Genomic DNA, 11,817 nt, shown 5'->3' on the forward strand with positions numbered 1-11,817 from the left:
CTTAAAAGGCTTAAATTGTGTTTGCTTGGAGGGAAGGAGGAGGGAAGTTGAAAGAGACAGAGGCCGGAAGATGGAAAAGGGGAGGGAGGGAGAGAGAGGGAGACAGAGAGAGAGAGAGAGAGAGAGAGAGAGAGAGAGAGAGAGAGAGAGAGAGAGAGAGAGAGAGAGAGAGAGAGAGAGAGAGAGAGAGAGAGAGAGAGAGAGTGTGTGTGTGTGTGTGTGTGTGTGTGTGTGTGTGTGTGTGTGTGTGTGTGTGTGTGTGTGTGTGTGTGTGTGTGTGTGTGTGTGTGTGTGTGTACATGGCCATGACAGATAACAGAAGAAGGCCCACTACAAAATTTTATATAAATGTGGGCAAGAATATAAACACTACACTAAATTATATATGGATACAGAACAAGATGACAAAGTATATAACTATGTATAAAAGATGTTTTTAAACACATTCCATAGAAGATCTGGTCAAGATCTGCAGAGATACACAAGAATCACCACGAACAAGGTGGTCACGATAGCCAATGTTACCCTATGCCAATGTTACCTAGCAGTAAAATAGGTACCTGGGTGTTAGTCAGCTGTCACGGGCTGCTTCCTGGGGGTGGAGGCCTGGTCAAGGACCGGGCCGCCAAGTCTAAGTCTAAAACCAAGTCTAGTCCATATGATTTTGTGAATAAAAGACAAAAGACAAACAATGGATTGAAGGAGCAAAGAATACTACGGGCTTTATATTAATTGATAAAAGATTCCTTCACAGTGAACTTTTCCAGTTTCATCCCGGATTATCGAACGCTATCACGGTGTTATACTACTCGAACTGCAATCACTAAAATGACCCTTCTCTCTGAGTGTTCATCACTGAGTGAGTGAGTGAGTGAGTGAGTGAGTGAGTGAGTGAGTGAGCGAGGTCATGTGACCATCAAACCGGTCGACTCTGTTCTGCCTAATGTGCTAGATATATTTTTATCTTTAAATCGTATATTTCTTGCTTGAATAAAAGGAAAATTCTGGTGTGTAGGAAATAGCGGTGAAATGCGTCACAACAGTGTCAGATAACGACACTCCCCAATATTTGGTCAGGGATCAACTCTCAACTATATTTCACGCACTTCTGATTTTGTTTCATAGTATTATTCCAGTATGTCAAGATTATCACTACACACACACACACACACACACACACACACACACACACACACACACACACATATATATATATATATATATATATATATATATATATATATATATATATATATATATATATATATATATAAATCGGGTGTGGAAAATCGGGTGGTTGGCACACTAGACACGACGAAGTCAACGACATCATTAAAAGAAGCCTTGCCTCTGCTCAGTGTCCAGCGGAGAGAGAGCCCCGCAACCTACTGAACCGTGACTCTGTTAGCTTTGCCGGCCGACCAGACGGAATCACACTGCGTCCGTGGAAGGGTGGCAGGCAGTTAGCATGGGACTATACTTGCGTATCCACCCTGGCAACGACATACATCACCCTCTCTGCCGGCACGGCAGGAGCCGCAGCGACACACAGAGAAAAACAAAAGTCAGTCAAGTACAGGCAATTAGATCAAAGGTACAATTTCGTTCCAATAGGGTCTGAGACCCTAGGCCCATGGGGTGAGAGTGCAAGAAGGTTTCTTAAGGATCTTGGTTCCAAGCTCATTGACACCACAAGAGACCCTAGAGCAGCAAGTTTTCTCTTTCAGCGCCTCAGTGTCGCGATCCAGAGGGGAAATGCCCGCTGCATCCTCGGTTCCTGCCCGGCGTCGGAGGAGTTCGAGGAAATCTACAGCCTCTAGGAAGCGAACTTTTTCTTGTGTCCTCTTAATGTTCATTTTTTGTATAAAATCAGATATGTAACTGTATAACCTTGCATAATAAAGTGTACATCATAATAAAAAAAAAAGGGGGTGGTAGGAGAAGTGAACACTCTTTCGTATTCAGAGTTAAATGTCAAGTTTTTCCCTGAGTGCTCTGTGTTCCCTTCTCTGAGGCTGTGGGTCCCTATAATTACACCAGTGGTGGTACCCCCCTATATATATATATATATATATATATATATATATATATATATATATATATATATATATATATATATATATATATATATATATATATATATATATATATATATATATATATGCATGCGGAAAAATCACATGTGGAAAAATAGAGAATGCCAAACGTGTTTTCGGCTAGTTCGCCTTCATCAGAGCAAAGTAGAATGAAGATGGAAAAAATATATATATTTCAAACATAATAATTCTGTGAAAAAACAGCTTCTAAGGCGCAGAAGGCTTCATACAGATTAAGCTTCTAGCATTATTCTTACACTTCAGCACAACCCACCGTTTGTCGCAAGAAAACCGTTGTAAAAACAATGCAAATTAACAGCGCCATGTTGGTTAAGAACGAAGCCAAGTCAAGGGTGCAACTGAGTCCTGCAAAAAACTCAGGACACCTCACAACGCTCCCCACATTCATCAGTCGAGCCTTGCATGAGGCAGTCAGTTCATGTGCTAAAAGGACATCGTCGCTCAATTCCTATTGTTTGTGATCAAAAACACCCACCGGTTCAGGGCCATAAAATATTGTCCATGTGCAACTTTGCAATCTCTAAGGGTTCCTACAATGTTCGCAACGATCAAATTAAATGCAATACTAAAATCAATTACAACATGGTGATCTCGTTGACTATTTAACGCAATTGTTAAAAATATGCCTTGTACAATGTAAAGTGATATGTGCAAATACACACCACAGGCGTCTTAATAAGATACATGCTGGTATTTCTTGAGATTTAACTCTTGAGACTTACCTGATTACGTGGAGGAGGATCGACACAGCCTCTTAGAGGGACGGTGGCCCGTCTCCATCATGATCACACCACTGCACACATACACGCATTTTTACAACATTTCGTACATACCTGCAAAGACAAAAAACAAAGTAAATATGTTTGTGTAATTGTTGCATCAGTGTTTTGATATATAATGATTTATTCAAACTAATATTACTGCATACATAACATAGGTCATTATCATAACCTTCAAAATCATTATTTCGTCATAAAACAAAATATTAACTATTATTAATAATTATTTATATGAACAGTGGAACAGTAAATAGAATGTTGATAGTTGTGGTTGGGCAGCGTAAGAAATGGGTAATTACGCACCCTGCTTCACCTTGGGGAGCCGGTCGGCCGAGCGGACAGCACGCTGGACTTGTGATCCTGTGGTCCTGGGTTCGATCCCAGGCGCCGGCGAGAAACACTGGGCAGAGTTTCTTTCACCCTATGCCCCTGTTACCTAGCAGTAAAATAGGTACCTGAGTGTTAGTCAGCTTGTCACGGGCTGCTTCCTGGGGGTGGAGGCCTGGTCGAGGACCGGGCCGCGGGGACACTAAAAAGCTCCGAAATCATCTCAAGATAACCTAAATGATCTTTTCCTAGCCTACTCAAACTAACCTAGGTCAGCCTTACCTCATGTTGACCCATCCTGGAAAGAGATAACATTTGCTAAGAGGAAATTCATCTGAAAACCTGCCAAGTCCAGAGCGTCCGTCTCGACCCCCACCAACGCGCCGATAAGCTAACACACATGGACAGACGGACAAAACAAGAATGGCACGCGGGGCGGGCAAACACAGCACACACGCAGAAACAGACAAGCACACAAGGCGAGAGCAAACTGTGCAGACGCAACACAAAAACAGGAGACCGACAGGAACAGTTCAGTGTAAGCAAAGATAGTTGACTTTAGCTACGTAAAAGGCAGAAAATTGTCGTGAAAATAGTGCACCCAATGTTTGAGGAAGAGAAAGTTGAAGGTAAGTTGGGGAGGGTGCTAGGTAGAAAGGGTGGGAAAGGAGTCTTAGGAATATAGTGGGAAGGAAAGAGGGTAGGGAGGAGGGAGGGGAAGGAGGAGTGTTAGGAAGAGATGATGGGTAAGATGGAGGAGTGTGAGGAAGGGGTGCAAATGCATTAAAAGTCACATTAACCTTAATACACAATATACTAGCACTAAGTAGAAAGCCGTGGGCGTTAAGAGCCTCCTTAGTAGCTTGTCTCCATGAAATTGTTGCCAACCTGCTGCATGCAGTCTTCTCAAAGTTGACCAAGGCTCCTCAAGGACTGCGTATGTTCACAAGTGTTATGGTCCATCTATTTCCATTATGATTCGTTTATTGCCTATCTGAGAGTCGTATAGACAAGTACACCATAATACAAATTTTGGTTTTACAATTATTGTATTAAGAGGCCATTTTTTATTTTAATTATGTTTTGTATGAATAATCTGTTGAAAAAAAGGGCGCCTGCAGTTAAATTCGATCCACATTTGTCACGCACCTTAAAGCCCAACGAGAAGTCAGGTAACACGTGACACTTGATGATTGGTAGAAATATGATGTAAATGCGAAGTGTAAATTCGTATTTACGTAGAAATTTAGAATGTAGAAATACAAGTGTAAATTCGATCAACCAGAGCGAGTTGGTCAGGAACTGACTCGTCTCCATTGTCCGATGAACCGACTCTGCTCCTATCAGTCCCAAACGTAACATATAGGTACTGGTGCTCTATCCCGATTCAAGCAACCTGTCCTCTTACAAACTGCGTCTGAATTTGGCAGTTTGCCCATATGGCCGAAAATAGACGTAATTTGAAAATGAAAAATAATTGATTTTTTTTTCCAAAACATTAAGTTAAGGGTCCTCTGGTAGATTAGGAGGGCAGGAAGTTCTCCTAAGATTTCAACATAGTCATGAAAACAGTTAATTGAAAGTTTCCTCTCCTAACCTAACCGAGTAAGCCGGAGAACTCTACAACAGAAACAGGACAGTACATCACTTTCGTGAGACGATTTCATTTCAAATTACGTCCAATTTTGGCCATAGCGCGCATACGAGCGAAAAGCGACGTAATTTTAGAAGGCCGGGTTGTTTCAAGACAGCAGCTAAAGACTGAAGAAAATGCTAACGTCAGATGACGTTTGAATAATCACTGTAAATTCTTAAAATGAAGCATGAGCTATCAATATTCTCTTGACCTGATTTACCAATGAAAATTTATTATCAGGAAGTCATATGGTGTGTGTTTTATGGATGTCTGTTTCATTTAAATGAACCCTTAATGAAATGAAAAGGGGAGCCGGTCGGCCGAGCGGACAGCACACTGGACTTGTGATCCTGTGGTCCTGGGTTCGATCTCGGGCGCCGGCGAGAAACAATGGGCAGAGTTTCTTTCACCCTATGCCCCTGTTACCTAGCAGTATATAGGTATCTGGGTGTTAGTCAGCTGTCACGGGCTGCTTCCTGGGGGTGGAGGCCTGGTCGAGGACCGGGCCGCGGGACACTAAAGCCCCGAAATCATCTTAAGATAACCTCAAGATAACCATTTTTGTACGGCGTAGAAGAGCTGCGGCACCTAGGAGTTGGACCGTGAGTTTGATCTCTGACGTGTATGTGTATATAATCTACGAGTTTTATATGAGCACAAGTCAATCTGATATCACGAAGTCGGAAGACATCAAGAATTCGTACACTGCACCCACTCAAGGATTATTACCCAAGGATGACACCAGAAAAGTGAGATAGGTACTTGGGGAGGCACGGACCATTCGCAGCTGAATGTTTTGTATGGTATGCGTGGGTCTGAAGTTGATACCTATATGTAAACTTTTAATAATTATGATTCTGAAAAGATATACACAACTACATTTGGTAGCAAAGTAGTAGCAGGCATCCATCAGTCTCAGGAGACTATCGAGTTGCGCTCTGGTGTCGGCCTGGTCTGGAGTGGCCTCTTCAGGGCGTAAAGCCAGGGTAGGTTGATTCGGGGGAGAAGCTGTTACCCAGGCAGAATGAGCCCCTCTCCATAGCGCTGAAAGTCTCCAATGGAAAGACATACGCCACGTCTTATTCAAGTTCCACGTGACACTGGGGCGATAGCTGCGTCTTTCTAGACCTCATTAGTGTTCCTTGTGGCTGCTCGGGTCATTCCGAGTCTCATTGCTCTTTCTTATGGTCCTCTGATGTTTTTATAGTCTTACTAACGTTTTTTTTAAAGCTGCCATGTCGATGAGCGCTTGAATTCAAGACATTTGCCAAAACTATAAGTTGTCCCTGACCTCTTTTCAGCTAGCCCTTAAACGACTCCCAGTCACCCTTGTCTAGTGGGAGTTGCGGCGGGCAAAGCCGGTGACCTTCAGGGTCCGGATTAAGATTGAATTAAGGTTTAAGCACTTAACATATTTTGGTCCCCCATATATATATCCAATTCAAAATATAAACCGAAAAATAAAACTTAATTTGTCGAAATGAAACAAAACCTAGAGTAAGATAAAATAAAATGTTTATTTTTCTAAAGCTCCACTTAATTTATATTTAAAAAGTTTTCTTCAACTTTTTCTAATTGCAAAGTCTTTGATCAGATCCTGACAACTAATCTTACATAACACATCTGCATATATTATATACTTAATTGAGACAAGGCATCCTTCCTGCCTTTTTCTGTTAGGATTAATAATATACTTCAACTAAGAAAATGAACACTCAGTCGAGCAATTTGTGACCATTAATGTTAAAAATATGCAAAAATAAATGTCTATATTTGGAGAGGAACACTCAATATTGCCTTCTACAATAACTGTATAAAGTTCAGCATGACTGAATCCTGTTTTTACATTCTTTTTGTTACACTGAACTTCTGACGTACGTATGAGTGAAACTGCTGAAGCTTAACTGAGAAATTGGTGTTCAAGTCCTCTGGGTAAACGTCAATCAGCTTTTGACAACACTGAGAATACAATTCAATTTCAGCAGATAATGAAGTGACATTATGTGGCACATCACTTAGAAAAGAAAATCCCCTGCTATTTTTCTTTGCATATTTCTACTCCTTTATATTTCTTTTCTTTGCATATATATATATATATATATATATATATATATATATATATATATATATATATATATATATATATATTGGTAAGTTATCCTATTATCGTATTTGTTTATTAAATATTAATATTAATAAAATTATTATTATATATTAATAAAATCATCACATTAACGTGCCGTATCAATGAGAAAATCAGTAGGAGCAGTGAAGAATCCTACTGATTAGGTTCGATTCCTCCTCACGGCTCTTCCTGAAGACCATTAATCATGTAGTGTTCTTTCTGTATTAAAATACATTACTCTGAAAATCGTACCATTTCGGTAAGTAAATCACTGGACTTCTTTCATTACAAATTCGTGACTTTAAAGACCATCAGCTCCCGACTTTCAGCAATTCAGATGTGGGAATCGTGCGTTATAAACCACCCTCGCTGTCCTCACCACCATCACCTCGACACCACGACTAAAAAGATCCACATGGAGACATCACCAGATCCACATGGAGACATCACCAGATCCACATGGAGACATCACCAGATCCACATGGAGACAAAAAGATCCACATGGAGACAAAAAGATCCACATGGAGACAAAAAGATCCACATGGAGACAAAAAGATCCACATGGAGACAAAAAGATCCACATGGAGACAAAAAGATCCACGTGGAGACAAAAAGATCCACGTGGAGACAAAAAGATCCACGTGGAGACAAAAAGATCCACGTGGGGACAAAAAGATCCACATGGAGACAAAAAGATCCACATGGAGACAAAAAGATCCACATGGAGACAAAAAGATCCACATGGAGACAAAAAGATCCACATGGAGACAAAAAGATCCACATGGAGACAAAAAGATCCACGTGGAGACAAAAAGATCCACGTGGGGACAAAAAGATCCACGTGGAGACAAAAAGATCCACATGGAGACAAAAAGATCCACATGGAGACAAAAAGATCCACATGGAGACAAAAAGATCCACATGGAGACAAAAAGATCCACATGGAGACAAAAAGATCCACATGGAGACAAAAAGATCCACGTGGAGACAAAAAGATCCACATGGAGACAAAAAGATCCACATGGAGACATCACCAGATCCCACATGGAGACAAAAAAGATCCACGTGGAGACAAAAAGATCCACATGGAGACAAAAAGATCCACGTGGAGACAAAAAGATCCACATGGAGACAAAAATATCCACGTGGAGACAAAAAGATCCACATGGAGACAAAAAGATCCACATGGAGACATCACCAGCAGCACGTAAACTAATGTAATGAAATACAAAGATAGTTATCATCACCATGTGATAAATACAAATTGGAGAATAGTTACATAGTCAAAAGCAGACTATACAGCGTTTAACCATAAGCACTACTAGTCCACAAAATTAGGAAACATTAATTACATTATTGTCTGTGTCACGAAAATTGAAAGGAAAATTAGAAAAAAAAACAGGTATCAGCTTACTTATAAAGTTACAATGTCATCACTGTGTTGATGGGACACTGAGCGAGCTACTGAGCGCCAATATACTCACTCTCAGTGCAGCCCGTCCTCCAAATAAAGACCCAAAGTCCATTCCATGCTCCCGCACAAACCCTCCGTTTATGAATGAAAAACGGTTTACACGCGACTCACAACTGATGACGTTCGAACACTTCTGGAACAAGTGCTTCACTGACGAATTTTGCTTGAACCACAACGCTGTAAATGCTTCACCCTCGTACTACAAATACAAATAATCGCCAACAGAACCTAAACACCTAACCTAACCTAACCAAGGCCTAAATATGTACAATATGGTGATATAAAATAATATTAATTTATATTTGAGAAAATTCCTGTTTTGATTGAGCAGCATGTTATAATTGATGAATACGTCTGTGGGGTCGACCGCTGGATGGAATGGACTTGGTCTGAGGACGATGAACGGGACAACCGACATGACAAAGACAAGAACGATCATGTGGGCCTCGGTGGACCTTGTGGCAATTACAAAATCTAATTTTGTTGTATTCCCAAGATTAATGTATATATTAACCTTTATTATTACTATTTTAGTTATTTATCTTTATTTTATAGTATATATATATATATATATATATATATATATATATATATATATATATATATATATATATATATATATATATATATATATATATATATATATTGGATTATATGTGATTTATTGAACAATCAACGACAGGTGATTGTAGTGCTTTTAAAATGCTAATCTAACTACAAACATAAATACACAGATTTACGTCTGTCCTACATGAACAGTGTTCGAGATGTCTTTTTACATAATGTCATTAATGCATTTCTGACCAGCTTCCACATACCCTGTATACAAATACACACACATTTACATATATAACATATCCACACACACACACACACACACACACACACATTATATATATATATATATATATATATATATATATATATATATATATATATATATATATATATATATATATATATATATATATACCTATGTCTCTAGTGGTGAAAGACCGACCTCTGGCATATTAGCCAGGAGCCGACCTCTGGCATATTGGTCAAGAGCCGACCTCTGGCATATTGGCCAAGAGCCGACCTCTGGCATATTGGCCAGGAGCCGACCTCTGGCATATTGGCCAGGAGCCGACCTCTGGCATATTGGTCAAGAGCCGACCTCTGGCATATTGGTCAAGAGCCGACCTCTGGCATATTGGTCAGGAGCCGACCTCTGGCATATTGGTCAGGAGCCGACCTCTGGCATATTGGTCAGGAGCCGACCTCTGGCATATTGGTCAAGAGCCGACCTCTGGCATATTGGTCAAGAGCCGACCTCTGGCATATTGGTCAAGAGCCGACCTCTGGCATATTGGTCAAGAGCCGACCTCTGGCATATTGGTCAAGAGCCGACCTCTGGCATATTGGTCAAGAGCCGACCTCTGGCATATTGGTCAAGAGCCGACCTCTGGCATATTGGCCAAGAGCCGACCTCTGGCATATTGGCCAGGAACCGACCTCTGGCATATTGGCCAAGAGCCGACCTCTGGCATATTGGCCAGGAGCCGACCTCTGGCATATTGGTCAAGAGCCGACCTCTGGCATATTGGTCAGGAGCCGACCTCTGGCATATTGGTCAGGAGCCGACCTCTGGCATATTGGTCAGGAGCCGACCTCTGGCATATTGGTCAGGAGCCGACCTCTGGCATATTGGTCAGGAGCCGACCTCTGGCATATTGGTCAGGAGCCGACCTCTGGCATATTGGTCAGGAGCCGACCTCTGGCATATTGGTCAGGAGCCGACCTCTGGCATATTGGTCAGGAGCCGACCTCTGGCATATTGGTCAAGAGCCGACCTCTGGCATATTGGTCAGGAGCCGACCTCTGGCATATTGGTCAGGAGCCGACCTCTGGCATATTGGTCAGGAGCTGACCTCTGGCATATTGGCCAGGAGCCGACCTCTGGCATATTGGTCAGGTGCCGACCTCTGGCATATTGGTCAGGTGCCAACCTCTGGCATATTGGTCAGGAGCCGACCTCTGGCATATTGGTCAGGTGCCGACCTCTGGCATATTGGTCAGGTGCCGACCTCTGGCATATTGGTCAGGTGCCAACCTCTGGCATATTGGTCAGGAGCCGACCTCTGGCATATTGGTCAGGTGCCGACCTCTGGCATATTGGTCAGGTGCCGACCTCTGGCATATTGGTCAGGTGCCAACCTCTGGCATATTGGTCAGGAGCCGACCCTTTATGCTAAATTTTCCTAATATTGTGTGCTCCCTCATATTTGGGTTCAATCCCCAAATTTCTTCCACCAGTTGGGGTTTGTACCCTAATTAGATTACCAATGAAATTAAATCCCTTTCTCTAATTAATTTCACTTCAATAAGACCACAAATCCAATTAACAGATTTTCTCCAACTGAGATACCATATTCAATTTCGCATATCTTTCCCTGACTAACCAACCCGTCCTCCTAACACGGCGTAGCATTCTGACGCATACTCTACTTAAGACTAAAAATCGTTTTACTAGAAAATATAGTAGCGGCTCGCGAAATAGACATATTGTCTCGTTTTCTGTTTGGGTCGTCTGGTAGGTTAGGATAAGGGCACCTTAGTACGACAGTTTCTTGACGTTCGTAAACCTTAGGAGGACGGACTGGACTAACACACAGCCATATATGCTATATACAGTAATTTGAAGTGTTTACGTCTCGAGGACATCGAAATCATTAGACAATATAATTCTTCAAGGATGTTTCTGATGGACCTTAGCCTATGACCTCAGAATACGTACGTAGCGCCACAGGCCGCAGCCACGGAGCCGAGACCATGAACATTGTGAAAACACCGACCAGCGAAAACCCCATGAATTAAATCCCACCCTGCAGCGTAGGTCCTAGTCTCCAAGGACGGCCAAAACACCGGCAAGAAAATTTTGAGAGTATATTGGAAGTTGAGGTGATGGGGGAAAGTGGGGGTGATGGGGGGAAAGTGGGAGTGATGGGGGAAAGTGGGGGTGATGGGGGAAAGTGGGGGTGATGGGGGAAAGTGTGGGAGATGGGGAGAGAGTGGGTGTAATGGGAAAAAGAGTGAGAATGATGGGGAGAGTGGGGGAGATGAGGGGACGAGGTGGGTGCATGGTGAGGTTGAGGGAAAATCAATAGATGCACCAAAATGCCGTTTCGTGCCAAGACCAGCATGACAAGTGATAGGCGTGCGTGCGTATGTGTGTACTAACCTAGTTGTGTTTGCGGGGTTGAGCTTCGGCTCGTTGCTCCCGCCTCTCAACCGTCAATCAACTAGTGTACCGATTCCCAAGCTTATTGGGCTCTATCATATCTACATTGGAAACTGTGTGTAGAGTCAGCCTCCACCAC

General features: G+C 42.1%; 1 protein-coding gene across 1 annotated transcript; it reads left to right on the plus strand.

The window, feature by feature from the left end:
- Positions 1-7,443: 7,443 nt before the first annotated feature.
- Positions 7,444-8,205, plus strand: LOC123769404 (pre-mRNA-splicing factor 38B-like). Its single transcript, XM_045760513.2, has one exon. It carries the CDS (start codon positions 7,444-7,446, stop codon positions 8,203-8,205), a length of 762 nt encoding a protein of 253 aa, XP_045616469.2.
- The last annotated feature ends 3,612 nt before the right edge of the window (positions 8,206-11,817 follow it).

The sequence above is a fragment of the Procambarus clarkii genome, chromosome 66, assembly GCF_040958095.1.
Source record: "Procambarus clarkii isolate CNS0578487 chromosome 66, FALCON_Pclarkii_2.0, whole genome shotgun sequence".
Classification (NCBI taxonomy): domain Eukaryota; kingdom Metazoa; phylum Arthropoda; class Malacostraca; order Decapoda; family Cambaridae; genus Procambarus; species Procambarus clarkii.

What these genes read in the sequence shown, in the direction of transcription:
- LOC123769404 (XM_045760513.2), top strand. Translation starts at nt 7,444, where the DNA reads ATGGAGACATCACCAGATCCACATGGAGACAAAAAGATCCACATGGAG.